The sequence below is a fragment of the Macaca mulatta genome, chromosome 5 (genome assembly GCF_049350105.2).
Source record: "Macaca mulatta isolate MMU2019108-1 chromosome 5, T2T-MMU8v2.0, whole genome shotgun sequence".
Classification (NCBI taxonomy): domain Eukaryota; kingdom Metazoa; phylum Chordata; class Mammalia; order Primates; family Cercopithecidae; genus Macaca; species Macaca mulatta.
In genome coordinates, this window is record NC_133410.1 from 47,245,042 (window position 1) to 47,271,351 (window position 26,310).

The window sequence follows — 26,310 nt, forward strand, 5'->3', positions numbered from 1 at the left end:
AAAAGCCCAGGACCTGACGGCTTCACTATTAATTCCACAGAACATTTAAATAACTAATACCAATTCTTCTCAAACTCTTCCAAAAAACTGAAGAAAAACAAATATTTGTAAACACATTTTACAAAGCCAGCATTGCCCTGATACCAAAGCCAGACGAAGACACTACAAGAGAAGAAAATTACAAGTTAATAACTTTCATGAATATAGATACAAAAATCCTCACCAAAATGCTGGCAAACTGAATTCAACAGCACATTCAAAAGATCATTTACCATGATCAAGTGGAATTTATACCTGGGATGCAAGGATGTTTCAACATACACAAATTAATAAATGTGATACATCACCTTAACAGAATGAAAGACAAAAACCATATGACCATCTCAAAAGACAGAAAAAACACTTGAGAAAATTAAACATCCTTTCATGGTAAGGCCTACAACAAATTAGGTATAGAAGAAATGTACTTCAACACAATAAAGGCCATCTACCACAAATCCACAGCTAACAACATACGCAATGGGAAAAGAGAAAAGCCATCCTCTAAGATCAGGAAGAGAACAAGGATGCCTGCTCTTGCCACTACTAGTCAACATAGTACTGGAAGTCCTAACCAGAGCAATTAAGCAAGAGAAAGAAATAAAAGGCAATCAAATTGGAAAGAAAGAAGTTAAATGGTCTCTGTTTGCAACAACATGATCTTATATTTAGAAAAACCTAAAGATTCCACAAGGAAACCTGTTAGAATAAGCACATGCAGAAAAGTAGTAAAAGTAGTATTTTCAAAATCAACATAAAAAATCAGTTGTTTCAATCAGAAATGAAGGAGAGAAAAATAAAATAAAATTAAAAATAAAAATAAACCAGTTCTGCTTTTATACATTAACAACAAACTATATAAAAAAAGAAATCAAGAAAACAATCACATTTAAAACAGCTACAAAAAAAAAATACTTAGGAATAAATTTAACCAAGGAGGTGAAAGATCTTACACTGAAAATGATGAAGCATTGATGAAAGAAGTTAAAGGAAACACAAATAAATAGAAAAATATCCTGTATTCATGGTTTGGAAGAATTAATCTGATTAAAATATTCATACTATGCAAAGTGATCTACAGATTCAGTGCAATCCCTATTATAATTCTAATAACATTTTTCAAAGAAATACAAAAAATCCTAGAAGTCATATGGAAACACACAAAAAATAAACAACCAAAAAAAAAATTGAGCAAAAAGAAAACTGAAGGTTTCACACTACTTGATTTCCAAATACACTACAAAGCTATAGTAATCAAAAAAGCATGATATTGGCATATAAACATATAAACCAATGTAATCAAATGAAGAATCCAGAAATAAATCCACACATTGATGGTCAATTGATTTTCAACAAAGATGTCAAGAATACACAATGGGGAAACAATAGTCTCTTCAATAAATAGTGTTGAGAAAACTGGATATAAAGATTTAGAAGAATGAGATTAGCCTTTTATTTTACACCATACAAAAAATTAACTCAAAATGAATTAAAAACTTGCATTGAAAACCTAAAACTATAAAACTACTAGAAGAATACATAGGGGAAAAGCTCAGTGACATTGGTCTGGTTAATAATTTTTTGAATATGATCCCAATGGCAAGGGCAACAAAAGTATAAATAGACAAATGGGATTACATCAAACTAAAAAGCTTCTGCACAGGCAACAGTCAACACAGCAAAGAAATAACTTATAAAATGGGAGAAAATATTTGCAAACCATACATCTGATAAGGGGTTAATATTCAAAATACAAAAGGAATTTTATTTAGTAGTTAGGAAACAATAACCAAATTTAAAAGTGGGAAAAGGCCCTAAATAGACATTTTCAAAAAAAAAACATACAAATGGCCAACAGGTATATGAAAAAAAGGTTCAAGATCTCTAGCCATCAGAGAAATGCAAATTAAAACCACAATGAGTTATTACCTCATACTTGTTAGGATGGCTATTACTAAAACAAAAACAAAAAATGAAAAAACAGAAAATAACAAGTGCTGGTGAGGATGTGGAGAAAAGGGAGCACTTGCACACTGTTGATAGGGTTGTAAATTAGTATAGCCATTATGGAAGACAGTATGGACATTTCTCCCAAAAAATAAAAATAGAATTACAAAATGATCCAACAACCCCATTACTAGCTATATATCCAAAGGATGTAAAATCAAAGTGTTGAAGAGAAATCTATACTCCCATGTTCACTGCAGCATTATTCACAATAGCGAAGATATGGAGTCAACAAAAATGTCCGTCAATGGATGAATGGATAAAGAACATGTAGTATATACACACAATGAAATACTATCTGGCTTTTAAAAAGAAGGAAATTTTGTCATTTATGACAAGACAGATGAACCTAGAGAACATTCTGTTAAGTGAAAACTAAGCACCAAAAGACAAAAACCACATGATTTCACTTATATGTGGAATCTTAAAAAGTTGAACTCATAGAAGCAGAGAGTAAAATGATGGTTACCATGTACTAGGGCTGTAAGGGTGAGGATTGCGATATGTTGGTAAAAGGATCCAAAATTTCAGTTAGACAGGAGAAGTAAGATCAAGCAGCCTATTGTACAGCATGGTGACTATAGTTAATAATAATGCCCTGTACACTTTGAAAATTGCTAAGAAAGCAGATTTTAAGTGTACTCACCCCAAAAAATTATTTGAGGTTAAAAAATAAAAAGAGATCCAAGTGATATTACAACAACTTTTTTCATATTTCGTGTAAATAAAGGCAGCATTTTGCATTGGGAAACAATGGGTTGTGAGCCCTCACAGAGGGACCAATTAGACTGGAAAATTTTGGTGCCTATTCCTGGCTGTACCAGGAAGGTAGTCAACTCGGGTCAGGACTACATCAGCAGAGTGGAATAATGAAGGTCATTCTCTATTCTAGATAATTCACCTAAGAAAAAACATTTTGCCAGAATGATTTCTGGGAAAAACTAATTTGAAAGGATTTTGTGTACTTAGGAAGATCCGTAAGAGGGTTACAGTAAGCTAAGAGAAAACACAAAACTGAAGACAGGGTCTCTCTATGAAGATTTAAGCTTCTTTTTTTTTAACTTTTATTTTAAGTTCATGGGTACATGTGCAGATATATTACATAGATAAACTTGTGTCATGGGGGGTTGTTGTACAGATTATTTTGTCACCCAAGTATTAAACCTAGTACCCATTAGTTATTTTTCCTGATTCTCTCCCTCCTCCCACCCTCCACCCTCTGATAGGCCCCAGTGTGTGTTGTTTCCCTCTATGTGTCCATGTGTTCTCATCAGTTAGCTCCCACTTCTAAGTGAAAACATGTGGTATTTGATTTTCTATTCAGGTCTTAACTAACTGTAAACCAAACCTAAACATAGTAACTATTCTACTTCTCATAAGAGAAAATCAGGAAACAAAAGACACATTTTCTTAATGAGTGATTTATAACATTTGTAAAAAGTCTTTACAGATATAGTGAAGGCACAGTTAAGCCAATGTCTTGCTAAGTTATACAAAAATATGTACCTATTTTGTGCAATGCCATGTAAATTATCAGAGTTAAGTAAAAGCTAGCTATTCTTGTCAAGAGAAATACGAGGCTTGGGAGTTTATTTTCTATATAATTGTATATATTCTAGACCAAACGTTTTCTAATGCAACCCTGATTCTCTTGGTGATGTATTTTGCCAAGCTTCAAGCTTTCACATGACATATATGTATATATGTAATTGTCTCTATCTTATTACTAAATGCACATTCATACTTGGTTTTAAGACGTTTAAATCGTAAGTAAAGGCTCATAACAAGCTGCAATTCATTCATTCAAGCAACTACTTACTGTGACAATGCTTTTAAAACAGTGAGGGGTCAATTTTTTTTGTAAATCAATTATTCACATTCCATAGAATTAAGTGAGATTTAACATTGCAGCTGTAGCAGCATCTGTCAGGCATTTTTTTATAGATTGTGAAAGAACTACACCTTGCCCCATAAAATCATCCATCCTAGAATTATGAATGATTGAATAATAACAATAATTAAAATGCATATAGTGTCTTCAAGTTTGTCAAACACATTTCTTTACATAGTATGGTGTTTCTACAGTCTGATTCAAAATCCTGGCTTACTATTTTATATTTATGTGGCCTTTGGCAAGTTATTGAACTCCTCTGTTTATCAGTTTCCTTATCTGTAAAATGGAAATAATAATAACTGTGTAATGGGCTTATTATAAAGATAAAACAATGTTTACACAATGTCCAGCACATAGTATGTGATATAGAAGTTTTTGCTATTATTATTATCTCATTCGTGACTCACAAAAACTCTGTGAACTAGACAGGGGAGAGATTTGTATCCAAGTTACATAGGTAGGAAAATTGAGGCAAAGACCCAAAGTAAGCTTTCATTCTGCTTTTTTCTTCTGGATTCTATAATGTATCTATTTATAAAGGGAATAGTTACTGATTTATATAGGAACAAAATTCAAAGTTGAATTACTTAGTTTTGCTTACTTGTACAATAAAACAATGCTGGGAGTTATAATTTTTTTAAAAAGTAAGCATTTTAAAACATTAGTCATTTAAAAATACGTATTCAGTCTCTATTATACAAAGGCACTTAGTGCTATAGAATATTTTTTAAAAAGAATTTGGAATTGGAACACATTTTACATATTTAGCCAAAATTTAACACATATAGAAATTATTTGTTTTTCATGCCAACAGTGGTAAAAATAAATTCTATAATGATGAGAGTATAAAAAATTACTTACTGGAGCAACATGTTCAATAAGTAAAGGATTTATTGTAAAATCCACTGCCTCACTAGTGGTTTGTTTTAAATTTCACCACTTATGAAGGTGATGAGATCTCAGTGGACTTTCAGCCCTATGTAGTTTATTGGGAGTAATTATATAGTAATAATTAAGATTTGAGTATGGGAGTAATGAATTCTAGGACTAACAGGGCAGGTTTGCATACAAAAGCCTGGATTATACCAGCTGGGTATTGTGGTCCTTAATGTATTTGTAAAAGGCTCATTTAGATAACCCTCTCTAACTCAGAATCCTCTAAACTTAAAATCTATCATAAGTCAGAATCAAGTTGAGCAACTGTTTTCCTTTTTACTCTCTGATTCTGCAAAGGAAGATTTTTATGGAGAATAAGATTGTAAGGAAAGGCATGTTCTACATACTCAAAAGGAAACATTTAAAATGAACTTCTAGTCTCCTTAAAATACACATAAGACATGTCATTTCTTTCTTTTAATAAATATACCTTTTATCTTCTAATAAATATACCTTCTAGGTATGTTTAGTATATAAATATATACCTAGGTATATATATTTATTTAAACCAGGTTCATTGATTTGAAAGATAAAAGGTATATTTACCTTTTATATTTATTATTAATGGCTAAAAGATAAAACACTCCTGGGTGTGGAAGGATGTTTAGTTCATGTTATTAAACATGGTTTCTTTCTGGGTAGGATAATTTGGAATGATTTTTTTCCTTCTTGCTTTATGCTTCCAGTTTTCTATACTGCTTAAATAGTAGATATATAATTCTGATCGATAATAAAATTATTATTTTTTTAAAAAGCTTTTAAAATAAACTAAAAAATGTGACCAGCTTCTCTGTCATAAGTCTGGCTTGTTTTTTGGTGAGGGATGTGGGAGTCAGCACGAAAGAGAAATTGTAGTACATGGGTCCAAAGGGGAAAAGGGACCAAGTAGACTCCTCCTAACCTTTCTGGCTAGTATTTTCTGAGTTCTTATCATGTGCCAGACTGTTAGACTAGCTCCACTGACAAGTCTTGCAGTGGCTTCTTCTATAAAAGCAGCAGCAACCTCAACAAAGAAGGAAATTCTGTCATATCATACGGTATGGAGGAAACTTGAGGACATTATGCTAAGTAAAATAAGCCAGTCACAAAAGTGCAAATACTGCATGATTCCACTTACCTAAAGTATCAAACATAGTCAAACTCATAGAAGCAGAAAGTGGAATGATGGTTGCCAGAAGTTGGGCAGAAGGGGAAACGAGGAGTTGCTAACCAATGGGTATAGAGTTTCAGGCGTGCAAAATGAAAAAGTTTTGGGGATCTGCTGTACAACAATGGGCACATTAACAAGTGTAATGTATACTCAAAACTTTGTTAAGAAGTTAGATTTCATGTTTTCTCTTTAACAATAAAGAAATTAGAGAGAGGGCGAGATGGACGACTAGACACATACAAGTGGAACAGCACCCCTGGAGGGACTGAGATGACTGGCATGTTTTTTTTTTTTTTTTTTTTTTTTTTTTTTTTTTTTTTAAGAATTGCCTCATTTATTATCTTTCTTTTTTATATATATTTTAAGTTCTAGGGTACATGTGCACAACATGCAGGTTTGTTACATACGTATACATGTGCCATGTTGGTATGCTGCACCCATTAACTAGTCATTTACATTAGGTATATCTCCTAATGCTATCCCTACCCCTCCTCCCACCCCACGACAGGCCCCGGAGTGTGATGTTCCCCATCCTGTGTCCAAGTGTTCTCATTGTTCAATTCCCAGCTATGAGTGAGAACAAGCAGTGTTTGGTTTACTGCTCTTGCGATAGTTTGTTAAGAATGATGGTTTCCAGCTTCATCCATGTCCCTACAAAGGGCATGAACTCATCCTTTTTTATGGCTGCATAGTATTCCATGGTGTATATGTGCCACATTTTCTTAATGACTGGAATGCTTTAAACAGATCTTCAGAGGGAAGGCACTGAGAGTGGATAGAGGGAAGACACAGAAGCTCAGCTGAAGAGGGAGAAAGTTGGCACCTGTAGGGCCAACTCTACGGGGAAGTTAATGGTGTTTGATGTGTCCCCAGGCATTTTAGCTTCACTGCTTCTCATGATTGGCTGTGATATGATTGTTTGGCCATTACCCAATCTCTAGAACAAGCTAGAGAAACTCTAGGAAAAAAACTTTAGATGTAAGGTTTCCATTTCTATGGATTTGGGGTTTTGTCTTTTGTTTTGGGGGATTCTTTGAGTCAAGGTTTCACTCCATTGCCCAGGCTGGAGTGCAATGGTGAGATCTTGGCTCACTTCAACTCAACCTCCCAGGCGCAAGTGCTTCTCCCACCTCAGCCTCCCGAGTAGCTGGGACTACAGGCGCTCCTCACCATGCCCAACTATTTGTACTTTTTGTAGAGATGGGGTTTTGCCATGTTGGCCAGGCTGGTCTCAAACTCCTGAATTCAACCAATCCACCCACCTCAGCCTCCCAAAGTGCTAGGATTTTTTGGGTTTTTTTTTTTTTTTTTTTTTTTTTTGAGTCAAGTTCTCACTCTGTTGCCCAGACTGGAGTACAGTGGTGAGATCTCGACTCACTTGAACTTCAACCTCCCAGGTTCAAGTTGCTGGGTGTGGCATGAGCCACCACACCCGACCAAGTCTTCATTTCTTTCCCACAGCAACCTCCCATATTATTCATTTAAAAAATTTTTTGTTTACTTTAAAGGACACATTATATGGTAACATAGTTACTGTGGCTTAACAGCTATCAGGACATCATAAATCAGTCTCCTGAAATGCACATTCTAGAGGATTATGTTGAGTGCACATCTACAAACATATAGCCACAACAAAACAAACTCTCTGAACTTGATTACTTAAAAAACAATGGAGGAATTTGGAGGCAATTCCAATGAGAAAATTACAAAATTTTATATCTCCCACTTCCTGAGGTGATAACATTCCCATTAATACCAGCAACAGCAATGTTGGCCTTCCCATACTCTACAGACAAAATTGAAAACTAAAGGCTCTGTTCAACTGATTCAAGATAATTATTAAATTTTAAAATGAAGCAGTTTAATCTGTTTAAAAATAGAAGTTCCAAGATAGACCTTTAAATTAAAATATATTTTTGTCCTTGTAAAGAAAACTTTATGAAAAAAATGTTGCATTTATTATAGAATTAAAATGGTATGAATTAGCAATATTATCTTTTAGAAAAATAAAAAGAATTGAAATCGATCATGTTTGCTTTCTGAGCCTGTCTTATAAAATTTCTCACTTTATTTCTCAAGTCGTAAGAATATGTTCATGTTGCAAGGCAGTTAGTAGATAACTGGCTGCTTGGGGACAGGACCTCTGTCTTATCCATCTTTATAGTCCATACTGCAAAAACCCAGAGTATGACATCCAATAAATAGCTGCTGATTTGGTGCTTCACAGAATATTAACCTAGATTCTCTAAAATTTGAGACATCTCATAAAATTTAGAAAAGTACACAGACATCAGAATGGGTTTACACAGCTTAATATAATTATAAACAAGTACTATACCATAAGTCTTATTAATTCAAACCCTGGCCAGGTGCGGTGGCTCACGTCTGTAATCCCAGCACTTTGGGAGGCCGAGGCGGGCAGATCAAGAGGTCAGGAGTTCAAGACCGGTCTAGCCAACATGACGAAACCCCATCTCTACTAAAAATACAAAAATTAGCTAGGCGTGGTGGCGCACACCTATAATCCCAGCTACTCAGGAGGCTGAGGCAGGAGAATCGCTTGAACTCAGGAGGTGGAGGTTGCAGTGTGCCAAGATCGTGCCACTGCACTCCAGCCTGGGAGACAGAGCAAGACTCCATCTTGAAAAAAAAAAAATCAAACACCACATGTGAATATTAGATTAATGATCCAGAGCAGCAAAATAGAAGAATAAAATGTGTTAACACTGAAACACAAGAAGTGGATTGCATCAAATTGAACAGATGTAAAGCTTTTGGTTTGGAAAACTCATTACCCTAATCATTTCAGCTACAAGTGAAAAGGCATATTTTCCAAAGGCGCAAGTATAGCATACAGATTCCCACTGATGGGTTTTTTGCTCTCAACACAAAATAATACAAATACCAAAAACCTGAGATAGTCAACAAATTGAATAATTCAGGCAAAAGATTACATAAAGTGCCAATTTTTCTTTCAGAACCAGAGATAAAAGTAAATTACACAGTTTGGGTTTTTCTGTTTTTTTGATTTTTGTTTTGACTTTCATCTGAGCCTTTGACTTTTAAAAGATCATTTTGTCATTGAGTTTGACTAGAATTGTTTTTGCAATGCTGTTAACATGCTACTGTTTTGTTTGTTTTCCTTTTTTTCTCTCTGTGAATCAAGGGTATTGGGCTGTTCTTCCTAAAGAGAAAATTGTGATAATGAAGCTGCAGAGAAAAAAATTGAGCCACAAGCTCTTTTGATGTGACTGTTTAACTCTGACCCTCACTTGCTATATGTATTAATATGACATAAACATATAAGCTTGGGGGCATTTGTCACCTGGAGGATATTGCAGGATTCATTTAGGAGAGAGGGTCAGGAGTCTTGCCAAGACATCTTTGAAAAAGGAAATCTAGGACTATACCCAAAGGGGAGTAAAACAGTCACTGTTCCATTACTGCTTTCAGAAGCCTAGTTCTGCAAGATGACTGAGTTTGCTCTTTCCAGGAGGAACCCAATACATCCTAGGGAAAGAATCGTCTAAAGATGGAATGAGGAGGAAGGGAAGGAAATCAGGGAAAAGGGAAAAAGAGAGTCCATTCTTACATTCGAGCTACTTTTCTCCCTCTAGAATTGTGCAAGTCTTTACTAGAATGCTAACAACCAAATAAGCATGCAACAATTACTTAAATATTGCACTCATTCTTGCTTAGATGTTGCTGTTAGCCAGAAGTCCATGTCTGAATCTCATAATTGTTCTTTAAACATAAAAGATGTGATTTAATATATAGAGGAGAGAAACCAACTGGACTTGAACAATGGGGTCTAACACTAGTGTCCACCACAGCACGTGGGAATGGCATCTAGGGGTCACGACTACAGTGATTTTTGGAACATCACTAAGACCTTGAGAAGCAGCTTAGGCAGACCTCAGACCCGCCAAGGTACCAACAAAATATTTTTTTCCTCTAGAGCAGGTGCCCATAATCAGAATCCAAAGAATCAATGGCCCCTACATAAAATTTAGGCTGTCTATGAACTTGTATGGGGAAAAAATAACATCTCTATTTCCAATAACACCCAACTGAAATGTAGTATAATTAAATTGCCAATGTAGGCAACAACTATAGAAAAAATTAGAAATCATAGATATTTGCATCAATATAGAGTTGTCACAAACATTTCAAGATATTATTTATGCTTGTCCCTATTATAAAATTATGGTTATAAGTTGGGCATGGAGGCTCACGCCTGTATTCCCAGAACTTTGGGAGGCTGAGGCAGGAGGATCACTTGGGGTCAGGAGTTTGAGACCAGCCTGGCCAACATCCCTTAACAGGTAAGAGATTTACCGGATTTCAGATGTCTAATTAGACTCCCTTTCTCAAACTCTCCTCTTGGATAGTTGCCTGATGAGTAGTAACCCAGGTAAAACTCCAAGACCTGCTCTGATCCTCTTAGCTGCATATATATATTTTGGGTGGAGTTTTGCTGTTTTGCCCAGGCTGGAGTGAAGTGGTGTGATCCTGGCTCACTGCAACCTCCACCCCCAGGTTCAAGCAATTCTCCTACCTCAGCCTCCTGAGTAGCTGGGATTATAGGCGCATGCCACCATGCCTGGCTAATTTTTGTATTTTTCGTAGAGACAAGGTTTTGCCATGTTGGCCAGGCTAGTCCCAAACTCTTGACCTCAGGTGGTCCACCTGCCTCAGCCTCCCAAAGTGCTAGGATTACAGGCGTGAGCCACCGTGCCCAGCCAGCTTCATATTCTTGTAGAGCTCATGTTAAAGCTAATGAAAACATCTCATGTTAAAAACATAAAACTAAGAAGAAAGAATAATCTAAGGGTTTTGAATTGGTGCATAAGCTTTCTACACCCAGTAACTTTTGGGTATGAGTTTAGGGCATTTCAGTCCATGTCTAGTTATCAATGTAAATAAATCACTGCAATTTAGACAGTATCATGGTCATCATCCAAATCATTTTTTCTTCGGAAAGAAGACTATGTAGTTCATTGAGGGAGAAAAAGCTGGATATAAAGTGAATTCCCATTATTGGGGAAATGGTTGAAATAAATTATGGTATAATGACAACATGGAATACTATTTAGTCATTATAACAATAGATTAGAATTAAGCTTTTGCCTTGAAGATATTGAAGTATTCTTGGATGGGAAAGATATTTTGTGAAAAAAAAAGTAATAAAAACAATTACCCAAATCCTCTATGTGAATATTATCCTGTGTACATGTATGTATACATGTTTAAATGAGATTGCAAGAGGATGGAGAAAACTATAAAATCATACACATTTGGCTGTTATTAGGTTCTTCTTAGGCAGAAGGAGAAGAAATGAAGGAATTTATGCAAAAATGGGAAATAACTTCAATTACAAATAACATATATAACAGAATCACACTCATACATTATATAAAAGAGAAAGAGAAAAATCAACTCCCCATATTGGAGGAAATGAGAAAGAAGGAATCAGAGTGAATAAGTAAGGTAAAAAACAATTGAGGAGTAGGAAATACTCCCAGAATGGCAAAGTAAGATCCTCCAAAAATCTACTCCTCCATAAAAGCAGTGAAAATACTGGCAAGAAAACTGTCAAAGTTAAATTTTTTTACTAGAGAGCATCTGGGAAGATGGTGGAACAGAAAATACCAGCAATCTGTCTCCCCACCTAGACAACAACTGCACTGGCAGAATCTGTCTGATGTAACTATTTTGGAACTCTGGATTCCATGGAATGTTTGAAAGTTTCAGAGGTGGGGCAGGGCAGTTAAAGGAACAGAGTTTTTGTTATTGAAGTTAAACTGGTATAAATTCAAGTTAGAGGTTGGGCACAGTGGCTCACGTCTGTAATCCCAGCACTTTGGGAGGCCGAGGCAGGTGGATCACGAGGTCAGGAGATCAAGACCATCCTGGCTAACATGGTGAAACCCCATCTCTACTAAAAATACAAAAAATTAGCTGGGCCTGGGGGCAGGCACCCATAGTCCCAGCTACTCGGGAAGCTGAGGCAGGAGAATGGCGTGAACCCAGGAGGTGGAGCTTGCAGTGAGCTGAGATCGCACCACTGCACTCCAGCCTGGGTGACAGAGCAAGACTCTGTCTCAAAAAAATAAAAAAATAAATAAATAAATTCAAGTTAGAGTGCTATCACTTTAGGATGTTAAATGTGATCCCAATGGTAACCATAAATAAAATAGCTATAGAATATATATATATATGTGCTTTGAGATATATATATATATATATATATGACAAAGGAAATGAGAAAGGAATTTAAATGTTTCAATACTTAAAAAAAAAAACAAAAATTAAACACAAAAGAAGGCAATGATCCAGGAAATGAGGGATGAAAAAAAGCTATAAGGTATATAAAAAACAAACAGCAAAATGACAGAAGTAGGTCTGTCATCAGTAATTACTTCAAATATTAATGGATTAAATTTTTTCAATCAAAAGACAGAGATTGGCAGAATGGATAAAGCCATAATCCAACTATATGCTGTCTACCACAGACTCACTTTAGATTCAAAGACACAAATAGGTTGAAAGTGAAAGGATAGATAAAAATATTCCCTGCAAATAGTAACCAAAAGAAGATAGTGGGATGACTCACTTATGATGGTTTGACTTTTATAATTTTTCAAATTTACAATTGTGCAAAAGTGACACACATTTAATAGAAACTGTATTTTGAGTACTCATATAACGATTCTGTTTTTCTCTTTCAGTAAGGTATACAATAAAATACATGAGCTGTCCAATATGTTATTATAAAATAGGGTTTGTATTAGATGATTTGTCCAACTGTAGGCTAATATAAATGTTCTGAGCACATTTAAGGTGAAGGCTAAGCTACAATGTTCTATAGGTTCGATGTATTAAATGTATTTTTTACTTACAACAGTTTCAAGTTACAATGAGTTTATAAGGATATAACTCCATAATAAGTTAAGGAAAATCAGTATCAACAAAACAGGCTTTAAATCAACAATGGTGGCCGGGCGCAGTGGCTCACTCCTATGATCCCAGCACTTTGGGAGGACAAGGTCAGGAGATCAAGACCATCCTGACCAACATGGTGAAACCCTGTCTCTACTAAAAATACAAAAATTTGCCAGGCATGGTGGCGTGTGTCTGTAGTCCCAGCTACTCAGGAGGCTGAGGCAGGAGAATCGCATGAACCTAGAAGGCAGAGGTTATAGTAGGCTGAGATCATGCCACTGCACTCCAGCCTGGGCAACAAAGCAAGACCCTGTCTCAAAAAAAAAAATCAAAAATGGGTAGAATAAATAAAGAAGGACATTATATATTAATAAAAGTTTCAAAATAGCAAGAAGAAATAACAATTGTAAACATTTACACACTAATGACAGACCATCAAAATATCTGAAGCAAAAAACTGATAGAACTGAAAGAAGGCCAGGCGTAGTGGCTCATCCTGTAATCTCAGCACTTTGGGAGGCCAAGGTGGGCTGATCACTTGAGGTCAGGAGTTCAAGACCAGACTGGCCAACATGGCAAAACCCTGTCTCTACTAAAAATACAAAAATTAGCCGGCATGGTGGTGTGTGCTTATAATCCCAGCTACTTGGGAGACTGAGGCAGGAGAATCGCCTGAACCCAGGAGGCAAAGGTTGCAGTGAACTGAGATCGTGCACTGCACTCCAGCTTGGGCAACAGAGCAAGACTCCATCTCAAAAAAAAAAAAAGAAAGAAAGAAAGAAAGAAAGAAAGAAAGAAAGAAAGAAAGAAAGAAAGAAAGAAAGAAAGAAAGAAAGAAAGAAAGAAAGAAAAAAAGAAAAGAAAAGAAGTAGTAGTTGACGACATGAATACCCCACTTTCAATAATGGATAGAACAACTAGACTGAAGACAAGTAAGGAAACAGAGAAATAACACAATTCCATTTCTAGGTATAAACACAAGAGAACTGGAAACATTTCCACACAAAAACTTGTACATGAATATTCATAGAAGCATTATTGATAATAGTTTTTAAAAATGTATATGCAACCCTAATTTTTAACAATGGATGACTGGATAAAGAAAAATGTGATACAGCCACATGATGGAATATTATTCAGCACTAAAAAGAAATGAAGTACTGACACATGCTACATCATGGATGCATTCTGAAAGCATCATGCAAAATAAAAGAAGGGAGATACAAAGGACCACATATTGTCTGATGCTTTTCATATAAAAATTTCAGAATAAGAAAATCCATAGAGATTGAAACTAGATTAGTTTTGGCCAGGAGTTGAGGGAAAGGGGAAATAGGGGGCAGGGAATATGACTTTTTTTTGCAACGATGAGAATATTCTAAAATTAGATAGTGGTGATGGTTATGCAACACTGTGATATATTTGAAAATTGCTGAATGTACACATTGAAAGAATGAGTTTTATGGTATATGAATTATATCTCAAAAAAGCAGATATTTAGAAAAGTACATGAGAGAGATAATGCATTTTCATCTGAAATAGAAGATTTAGGATCTAGCTATCAAAGATGTGATAAGAGAACAGAACACCCTAAGCTTTCAGCACATGAATTTACTCTCTTGTCACTTTAACTTCTTATCAGAGTTACTAGGTTATTTTATTGTGTTCCATGTTATCTTTTACCCAAAAGGTCTTGGTTGGCAGAAGTTTTCCCTTTCCTTAAAGTTAAATATATATTTAAATAGTTATAAAATACATAAGGAAAAAATGGTGAAAATAAAATCCCAGATACAGAATACAACCTAGAAAAATTCCTTGCTGAAACATAGTATGAACATTAACTATGGGCCTTTTCCTTTTTTTTTTTATTATTATTAAAACAGCATTATTATTATATGGAATGTTATACAACATTAGCTACCCAGGTTAAATATATGTATATATTTCATTTTAATAGATATTATATTTGGAAGTTTATGCCACATGTTTCCCAGTTTCCCATATATATTTCTTGCAATAATGTAAATATTGATTGAGAAATTAAGAGTTAATCTCCAATAGTGTCTCCTTTAGAGTAAACATTGTCAACATTGTAGTACTTGTTATTTTCTTTTTTTTTTTTTTTTTTAATTTGCTCTTGGATTTAATTCCAGGATTTAAATGTAGTTTAAAAAAAGCACTGCATTAGATTTAGCTACATAAACAGCTAGAATAATTTTATTCCCAGAATTAACCAGTTACTTACTATCTAGTTGAGCCAATCAGAAACCCAGGGTCATCTTTGATACATTCTTTTTTTTTTTTTCTTTTTCTTTTTTTCTTTTTTTTTTTTTTTTTTTTTATTACTATTATACTTTAAGTCCTAGGGTACATGTGCATAACGTGCAGGTTGGTTACATATGTATACTTGTGCCATGTTGGCGTGCTGCACCCATCAACTCGTCAGCACCCATCAACTCGTCGTTTACATCAGGTATAACTCCCAATGCAATCCCTCCCCCTTCCCCCCTCCCCCCTCCCCATGATAGGCCCCGGTGTGTGATGTTCCCCTTCCCGAGTCCAAGTGATCTCATTGTTCAGTTCCCACCTATGAGTGAGAACATGCGGTCCCTCCCCCCTCCCCCTCCCCAGATAGGCCCCTTTTTCACATTATAATTTGTTTTCAAAGTGTAACTAATGTTAACTCCAGAAGTACCAGATATCACATAAAACTTATTTCACTTTCACAAAACCTAACTATGCCACACAGTGTAATACAGGGGGTATTCTGGTTAAAGCTTTACAAAATGCAGGATTCTATGTCTTGGCATTACATTAAGAACCTCCAAGAAGAATGTCTTAGGAAAAGACTATTTCTTGGTACTTTTCCTACCCAGGATATTTGGGTAGAATAGAATGTCTGACCATTGTATTTTTGGACTGAAGTATATTTAAATAGCTTTTACATATGCCACGAATTGAAAATAACATCTTAATTTGAGAATAATAAAAGAGGAGGATAAAAGTAAACCCTCTGCTAGGTGTTAATACAGATCTAAGACATTAAATGATACTTTAAGTAAAATTGGTGAAATACACATCAAGTAGTAGAAGTGTGATCAGGCACTTCTAGCAAAAGTGATAAATCATGTATTAAAATTTAAAATGACTATAGTTCGTTTATTTATTCATTCAACTAATATTTTATTACACATTGACTATACAGCAATAAAAACAACAACAAAAAAGTCTACTCTTTCTTCTCTCCCAGAACTTAAAATTTGTTTAATAATGCTACTGCAAAGAAAACAATCAGATTAAATGATGATGAAAAACTTGAAAGAGCACTGATCTTAGAGTCCTAAGAGCTGAATCAAAATTTCATGTCTACTAATTGCTAGGCAAGTGATACTGGATACACCAACTAATTTCTCTAAAACTCAATTTCACACTGTGAAAAAAATGGTGTATGCTATTACCTGTCTGGTGTATTTCATCAGTTAATTATAAGGATCACAGAGAAAATATTCAAACATTCTCTAAAACTTCTATAATCACAGGCTTGCACTATTACTTAAATGTATGGAAAGCTATCAAATTTCTTGCAATAAATACTTTTAGTTGATATTGACAGTATACTGAGTCTATGTGGTCAGACAGTAAAGACTAATGCTAACTGTCAAGTACATTAACAACATCAAATGACACATATGCTAGGGTTTTGGCCTTTCTCCATTTAACCATCCTAATTTCACCTGGATTTCTTCTACATGTCAATTTATGCTCATATTCACAAGCAACGTTCCAGCCATAGGAAGAGCAAATGAGTCAGACTTCTATCAAACTTCCCATCTGAGCAACAACTGCCACATGTTTCTTTACTCTTCAGGACATGTGTTTGTCAATCCTGTTTGAATCTTAACAAATAATGGAACTTTCAAAATAAAGACAAATGCACTTAGTAGAAGAAAATAACAATTACTGTAATTGCAACCACATTAACTTGACTGAGTTTTTGTTTAAATTGCTTCTGCACTTCTGATGAAAACCACTGTTCTTAAGAATAATGAAGTGCTTAAGACATGACTGAAAAATAAAACCTCAAAATTAAACCCATGAGGAAAATAAATTTAACTTGGCATAATTCTGGTTTGCAAAAATACTGTCAGATAATGAATCCAAATCCATATGAATCAATGGTAAACACTATGCACAAGAAACAGTTAATACCTATAGGTGCTCTGTGAAACAGTGGAATCCAAACTGTATGTCTCTTTTGGGTTGGAGAAATAGAATAATCCTGCTTTTCCTCAAACACTGGCAAACATATACTATGATAGCTAAAAGTCAACTTAATCCTCCCTTTCCTGGCTCAAAATAAAAATAAATACGCCATCTCAGACCTAAGATGTGATATCCCTTTGTGGGTTTTCATGAAAGGGAAACACTCAAGACAATGATCATGGGTGGATGGGCTTTGTGTAATTTTCAATCACATAACCTTGTTTTAGAAAGTAGAAATGAAGAGGCCAGACAACTATGGATAAAATTCTGGCAGTGGCTGTACTGTGCTCTGATTATTTTTTATTAGCATTGGTTGTATCAGAGCTGAAGCTTCTTGGCATTTTCCATACAAATCCACTCCCACCGAGTATTCTGGAAGCACAGTAACTTTATCAAAAGGTAGAATCACATTCCAGAGCATGTCATCTGTCACCTCATCACCTCATCATGCCCCGTGTCCACACTTTCTGTCTTTTCTCTCTCCCAGCTCTTCTTCTGCAATAACTAACAAATCCCTCCCTTTGTCCTCATGCAGAAGAGTTTGGCACATGCCATTTTTCTCAAGGTGTGATTTTTTTTTGTCATTCACCAATATATAAAATAAACTTTACAGCCAATAATAGAAGGTGAAAAAGGAAGCAAGATAAAAAACAAAAACAAAAACAAAACAAAACAAAAACATGAATGTCTCAAAAGTAAATAGGGGGCTGGGTGCAGTGGCTCACGACTGTAATCCCAGCACTTTGGGAGGCCAAGGTGGGTGGATCATGAGGTTAGGAGTTCAAGACAAGCCTGACCAACATGGTGAAACTCTGTCTCTACTAAAAATACAAAAATTAGCTAGGCGTGGTGGCACGTGCCTGCAATCCCAGCTACTCAGGAGGCTGAGGCAGGAGAATCGCTTCAACCCAGGAGGTGTAGGTTGCAGTGAGCTGAGATTGTGCTACTGCATTCCAGCCTAGGAGACAGAGAGAGATTCCATCTCAAAAAAAAGAAAAAAAAAAAAAAAGTAAATAGGGGGATAGCTCCATTAAATCACTCAGCATCCTGTTATTGAATGGGTCCTCCTGCAAGGGACCAACAACAATGTCAGTGACTTAACTTACTTATTAACTCAAAATAAGTAACTTAAAACTTCAAAAACTTCAAAACTGGAGTGCAAACTTTCACAGATGAACCACTACAAAATCAATGCCACTATATTGGGGCAAGCAGTGTAAATTTTCAGACCTCAGAAATATTGAATGGCATCGATACATTTTCATTTCTTACTCATTCCTACCTGAACATCTGGGCTGATGTCATTTCATGTTTAAGAATAGGGAATTTGGCAGGGCGCAGTGGCTCACGCCTGTAATCCCAGCACTTTGGGAGGCTGAGGCGGGTGGATCACTTGAGATCAGGAGTTCGAGACCAGCCTGGCCAACATGGTGAAACCCCATCTCTACCAAAACTACAAAAAAAAAAAAAAAGAAAGAAAAAATAGCCAGGTGTGGTGGAGGGCACCTGTAATCTCAGCTACTCAAGAGGTTGAGGCAGGAGAATTGCTTAAACCCAGGAGATGGAGGTTGCAGAGAGCTCAGATCGCACCACTGCACTCCAGTCTGGGTGACAAGAGCAAGACTCCGTATAAACAAACAAACAAACAAAAAACAGAATAGGGCACTCAGCTAGGCTTACCGGGAAACTGAGTGGAGATTTTCCTCTGTGACCAGCAAGTGATTGTGAATTAAAAGGATTGGTTGCCAAACTTAAAAACCTACTTGTGGGACATTAAAAGCCTCTAGCATGTATCACCTTTGGACTTACTTGTATTCCTGTGACTTTGGTCCCCTGGGAGAGAAGCATCCGTAGTCCAGGCTGGAATGTGCTGGTCGGGATGTGCAGTAGAAATCACAGTGCTCTGGTTATAAATTGTATTTGTAAGAATAACATCGGACTCTTGGATTTCACCATCAGTGACCAAAGGTTCACTCCCATTTGATTTAAAATAGACCTTTTGTAATGTTCCTGAAAGATAAAAACAAAACAAAACAAAATCCTATGTTTGAAACATTAGTAGAAGTATTTATTTTAAAACACATTAAGAAAACTCTAGAGCTACTTTCCCATATGTCATTCTAACCAGGTAAACACAAAGACAAAGATGAAAGCCATAGCAATGACCTCCTTTTTGGGGTCAACAACCACAAAACCAAGAGTTTCTTTTCTACCACAAATCACACAGCCCTGTGATGAAACATGGCTTTCTCATGAGCCAATGGTTTAGAAACTGAGTCTCCTATCAAGGTTTCCTGGTGCTTCAAAAATTTAGGGCAATTCTACCTCACCCAAGACTCACCACAAATAAAATGTGGTGAATCTTACAGCATTTTTCTTCCTGCTTCCTTAGTTTCTTAATCTCACTGGTCATTGTATGCTACTCAGGATCCAGGACATGTGCTCTATCGCTCACTGTATCTGTCATCAAAGGACACAATGGTGCTTGCCATCAGCTTATTTCCCACATTTTGCACTAATTTTCAGTAAACTATGCATAAACTATGCATAATACGCAAATAAAAAGTAGGAGGGCTCATACATTTATCAAAACTTGTATCATAGGAACCAAAAAAAAAAAACCCTCTAAAGCACAAACTAAAAGAAGAAAATATCTTCATCTTCGACCAGAAAATAAAAATATAACTATATGAAATAAGAAATACTCATGTAAAAATTTTTACTTCCATAGGTTATTGGGAAACAGGTGGTGTTTGGTAACATGGGTAAGTTCCTTAGTGGTGATTTGTGGGATTTTGATGCACCCATGCACCCCGCGAAGTTTGGCACATGCCATGAGCAGTATACACTGCACCCAACTTGTAGTCTTTTATCCCTAACCCTCTTTCCACACTTTCCCCCTGAGTCCCCAAAGTTCATTGTGTCATTCTTATGCCTTTGCCTCCTCATAGCTTAGCTCCCACTTATGAGTGAGAACATATGATGTTTGGTTTTCCATACTCATTAAACTAAGATTATCAACTGGCCACTTTCTCAAGGTATCCATTCATTGACAAAACAAAGAACCAAACCTAAGATTATTGAAAACCACCTTGCTTTGTCTTTAGGAAGAAACTTTTGAAAACTTGGAAAGAGATCATGTATTTTTAACGCAGTCAAAATAGACAGCAGCTTTTGTTTCCAGAATATTGCACTGTACTTGAGCATGCCACGAAAATAAATAAATGTGATATTGACCCATCCATAGAAATACCCAAGGGAGATTTTCTTTTCTAAAAGCATTTACAGTGAATGCTCTAATTGGCTCTCACTTTTCTAAATAGTCCCAAGGACCATTAAAAATAAAAGAAATATAAATAAAATGTTTAATATCAGTGTATGGAAAAAATTTCTCTACATATGCTTGACACTTGGAAAACATTAACTACAAATAAAAATAGAAAAGCAGCTGTTTCTAGCTAACTGAGATCAACAGTTTCCTCTGCCAAAAGATTCTAAATAAAACATTGAAGCATAAAAGCTAAATCATGATGACGTATTGCAGGTAACATGCTCTCCAAACTGTCTGTGTGATCGTGAGTAGAAGTCAATGCAGTAGGTAAAATGAAGGAATTCATTTAATTCTTATTGATTTTCAAAATGATTAACAATTTATCCTAATCAAAATAAATGTGATAGGCTTAATTACCATAGGAAATGTATTTCATCCATACAGAATAATTTACTAATCAATGACCTATAATTTTACTTACATCCATTTAACTGTTCTCTTCCTTATTTTTGGCTTAAAGAGATTTTTTCCATAAGATGGTATTTATGCTACTGTGGTTGTAATGAATATATAGGCCCTTAAATTGATTTACTTAATCTTGCTGAACCTGTGAGTAGGAATCCAGTTCTGTCAACATACTTTTAGCAAATGCCAATTGTTCACGGTTGTATCCTCAAGTAATTCCCTTACAATGAGTTTCTTGTCATATAAAATATTTCAACAGTTGTTCCTTTTTGGTAATAATTAGCCTTATTAATAATCTTTCCTTTTTCATTTTAACCAAACAGTGTTTAAAGTGTTCATAACATCTGGCTGGGTGCAGTGGCTCATGCCTATAATCCCAGCACTTTGGGAGGTCGAGGTGGGTGGATCACCTGAGGTCAGGAGTTCTAGACCACCCTGACGTGAAACCCCATCTCTACTAAAAACGCAAAAAACAAATTAGCGGGGCGTAGTGGTGGGCGCCTGTAATCTCAGCCACTACGGAGACTGTGGCAGGAGAATTGCTTGAACCCTGCAGGTAAAGGTTGCAGTGAGCCTAGATCACACCATTGCACTCCAGCCTGGGCAACAGGAATGAAATTCTGTCTCAAAAAAATAATAATAAATAAAAATAAAGTGTTCATAACATCTGTTTATCCTAAGAAGTCCTCTGAAACATCGACATTTTTAAGAAAACACTGACTTGGATAACAACTTTCTTTTAAAAAGGCAGCTTCATTACTCTTAAGCTTTATGTATTGAAAGCAATTTGGCAGAATAAAGAGAAAGATAATATTTGAGAGGCACTGTAGTTAATGTTTTCAAAGTATATTTTGGGGGGAGAGAAAGAGAGAGAGAGAATAAACTTAAAGGACATGTCTTTAAAAGCCTGAACTCACTGGACAACTTGTTTTCAAGTATCTCTGGAAGCTGACCAACTCCCAACACAGTTGGTTGTCTACAATGCATTTTTTTTAAGTGCAAGTATTATAACTCAATAAAACTAAATGCTTTCAACCTGTATCATGATGAGCTATAAAAATGCTAAGAGATATCAGCCCAAAGTAGAGTATTTTTTCTTCTAATACTGCCTCATTCTTTTCTACATTTCTGTGTTTATTGCGCTATGATTAAAAGTACAGGTTCTACAGCCTGACCACCTGAGTTTAAATCCCATCTTTATCGCTTGCCCTGAAACTTTGGACAAAGTCTCAACTGCCATAAAAGGAAGGAAAAATAAAACACCTGTTCATGGGGCTGGCCGTGGTGAGACAGCCAAATAAAAATGGCTCCCCGGCAGAACCTCCGACTAGTCTGGCACTGGTAGGAGCGCACAATGGGGTGGAGCCTCAGAAGGTTCACACCGTTTGCAGAGGGGTGGAGCCTGGCCTTTCCTGTTCCGGGGTGGTATCTGGGACTCAATTTGTGAGGCGGGAAACTGGCTAGCAGGAGTCCCACTTTGCTGAGAATCCCTGTTTCCCTTTTTTTTCCTTTTCGCCCAATAAATTCCAGTTTTCTCACCGTTCAAAGTGTCTGTGAGCCTAATCTTTCATAACTGTGTAACAAGAACCCAGCTTTTAGCTGAACTAAGGAGAAGTCCTACACCATTGGGATCAAATCAGCCAATACCTATATAAACACTTCGAATGGCTCTTGGCACTAAGTTCTCCATAACTGTTAGTCATTACTACACATTGATGGTAATCACAATAAAATTGTCTTCTTTAAGGCTACTAAGGTACTCTCAGATAAATATCAATTTCATTTTACTATAAGTGGATCCCAGTATCACAAAATGGCTAATTTTCAGAAGTGAATCACTTAACCCAAATTTGGAGTGAGAAAATTATGGCTTTTTCATGCTAAATTATTAATAGAAAGTCACTTTGTATTAAGATAGTCTGGCTCAAAAGTGTTTCAGCTATATAGCCAAAAAAACAATTTAATTATATTTAAGAAATATTATATAATTCTAATAATAATAAAAGTCAAACTTTACTGATTCCTTGTAATGAAGAGATTGGGCACTGTGGTAGGGAGAATAATGCTCCCCCAGAGATGACACATCCCAAAACCTAGAACCTGTGAATATTCTGCTTTACATACTTTACGTGGTAAAAGGGATGTTGCAGATGTGATTAAAGTAAGAATTTTGAGATGAAGAGACTATCCTGGATTATTCAGGTGAGCCCAATATAATCACAAGGGTCTTTATAAGTAGAAGAGGGAGATAAGAGAGTATGTGTCAGGGTCATGAACTGTGAGAAAAACTCAATGGACCATTGCTTGTTTTGAAGATGGAAGGAGCCACAAGCCAAGGAATACAGGAAGCCTTACAAACTAGAAAAAACAAGAAAATAGATTGTCTCTTAGAGTCTGCAGAAGGAACACTTAAATTTTGCCCAGTGAGACCTCTTTTGAACTTCTTAACTCTAAGATAATAAATTTGTGCTATCTTTTTAAGCTACCAAGTTTGTGGTAATTTGTTACAGGAGCAATAGGAAATTAATACAAGCACCTTGCTAAGTTCCCTCACTATAGGAATCAACTGAGTTAACCTTCCAATAATCCTATAAACAGATAATATAATTAATCTTTTTGACAGTTTTAGAGAGATGGAAACTGAAGTTTATGAGAGTGAATTAACTTGCCCAATATTTGAGTTGGGACATGACAAAGAGACATATACATATACCCACATACACTTTTCATTTTGGACAAAACATACAGGTTGTAAAAATCAACCATTGTGTGCTTGCAGAATTTATCTTCCTATGATGTGATTTTAAAATTAATTTCTTAGCTTTGTATCTTTAGCCATGTGAAAGACATTTACTTTGCACTTTCTATGTGCCAAGAACTTCATACTTACTCTGCTGAGAACACAACATTTAGTAAGAGGTCCTTACTATCAAGATGTTTATAGATTAGTTGAGGGAGACAGGCATGCAATCTAAAAAATGTTAATATAAACTATGGTACAAGCGCTTTGAGAATGATATGCATAGGACAATCTGGTAGCAAAAAGTAGAGAGATTGTCCTCATTCCATTTGAAAAAGTCAGGAAAGCCTGTTTAGAGAAAAGTATCCTAAATGTGAATCTTAAAAGCTGATTAGGGATTTTCTAGGTTTAAGCAAAGTATTTGTAGGGAGGAGGGTGGCGTGGCAATAGGGAGTGAAATATTTTCTAGATAAAACAAAGGGAAAAACATACGAAAAGGCCCAGAAGCAAGTAATTAAAAAATATGGCTAGCACACAGGAGCCTGGTAAGAGAAAAGGCTGGAAAGGAAAGAGACACCAGACAGGATAGTTCTTGTATGAGGCTTGGAATTTACCTTGTGATGGAAAATTTTAGAAGGGTCTTAAATAGGGTGAAACATATTAGAATGATCACTTTGGCAGCAGAGTGACGTTTAAAAGTTTAGAGGATAGTTATAAGGTTATTGTAATACTCCAAGTGAGAAAAGAGTAAGGCCTTAGCCAATGCCAAAACCCTAAGGACAAAGGGAACATTGGGAGAAAGCTCCAAAGATGCAAAATCATATGAACATGAGAGAAAGGTCCCTTTGAGGTCTCTGGTTTGAATGATGTAGTAAACAAACGTATCCCCAACTGAGTTGGTGTCATATCGTTAGTGCTGTTCATCAAATATTTCCAATTCTCTCTCCTTCTACTGGGGCACAAGCTGAGCACTGCATTCTCTGGCCTCTTGAGTGAGCCCTTGCTTCAAGTTCAAGGCTATAAGCAAAACTAAAAAGCGTTGCTTCTAGGCAGAAGCATTTAATTGCTGATATAAGAGTCTTCAGAGCTCTGGCACAATCACCACAAAAGTTCAAAATGATGGCTAGTTCATCAATTTGGTCTCTGAAAGACCTTGATGAGCACAGGCCCCCTGCCATCTTGCAAAGGACATGTAGTATTGTAATAAATTAACTGTGGTTTGTAAATCACCGGTATTGGGGGATTTGTTGTTGTTACATGACAGAGTCTAGCAAATCTTGACTAAAACAATAGATAATAGAGTATGAAAAATAGATTTGTAGGAGCTTGTTGTTGTTGTTGTTGTTACACTTTATTGAATATAAGGGCCTGTGAAACATTCAGTGGGGGGGGAGCCCAAATTTGAAGCAATCTGATGATTTCCTCCAGATGCCTCACCAGACTCCCCAACAACGCTGTCCCTCCTTTGTGTTCCCAGAGCATGCACTGGTTATATCGTAGCACATATGCACTCAAGTGGAACTGTCTGTCCCATGCATCTATACCTCAATCCCCGAGCAGAACACCTAGCACCAGTGTAGGGCTCCATACATATTTATTGAATGTATGAATGATGAATGAACTAATGGAAATGGCTGACATTGCCAAGAGGGATATCAGTGTAAAGTGAGAAGAGAGCTGAGGACAGACACCTGCCATTTAATGGACAGCTAGAGAAAGGTTAGCATAAGGAAACTGAGAAACAGCAGCCAGAGAGACTGAAGGACAATCAAAGGTGACAATACGAAGGCATAGTTGAAGAGCATAACGAGATGAATGTAGTAGTCATCACTGAGGAAGATCATATGTGCATAGCACATCTGGGGAGAAGAAAGCATCGCTGGCACTAACTAACGGTGAACATTCTTACCATGAACTGATGTAGACAGACACAGAGAGAAACACAGGTTCTTCATTTCAAAGTCTTGCTCAAATACACATTGGTTTCCAATGCAGCACATTGGATAAAAAGACACTGGTGGGCTTGCTAAGTATAGATATAGGAGGACGAAAAGAAGTGAAAGAGAGGATCAGAATGGGACTGATAGAGGTATAGGAATCATCTGGGGTGGTTCTTGTTAGAATGCAAATTCAGCAGGTTTGGAGTGGGGACTGAGATTCTGGATTCTGCATTTTACACAAATTTCCAAGTGATGCTGATGCTGCTATTCCATGGGCCACACTTGAGAACAAGGCTTTAGACTACCATTTCAAAAAGCTTTAGACATAATATATAACCTTGGGCCTCAGTAGTTAAAGAAAAACAATTCTCATGCTTGAGGATCCTCTGTTGGTGAATTTACAACAGAAAGCCAGATTTATTCAAAGAATTTGAAGTCTTAAGTAATGTGGAGTCAGGTCATGAAAGATCATAGAGAATCTTAAATTTTGGGTGTGAAGAAATAAGAATTTGGGAGGTTTTCTATTTTTAAGTGATACTAAGAATACATTATAAGTTAGGAAGTTAAGATCCTTTTACCTCCAAATTCTTGTAAAAGCCACAAACTGCTGAGAAATTTGCTAAGAGAAAACTGTATTTAAGTTCAATGATCTCCAGCTCA

The 26,310-nt window shown here is 36.1% G+C and overlaps 1 protein-coding gene across 15 annotated transcripts in view; it reads right to left on the reverse strand.

Moving 5' to 3' along the window:
* Window positions 1–26,310, reverse strand: part of CORIN (corin, serine peptidase) — a 261,847-nt gene that overhangs the window by 174,125 nt on the left and 61,412 nt on the right. For all 15 annotated transcript variants that reach the window (XR_013417836.1, XR_013417837.1, XR_013417835.1 and 12 more), the window contains exon 3: window positions 19,044–19,244. Coding sequence is in view for 9 of the 15 variants with exons in the window: in XM_078003367.1 (XP_077859493.1) it covers window positions 19,044–19,244 (201 nt within the window). In the remaining 6 variants the exon portion in view is untranslated. The remainder of the gene's footprint in view (window positions 1–19,043; window positions 19,245–26,310) is intronic.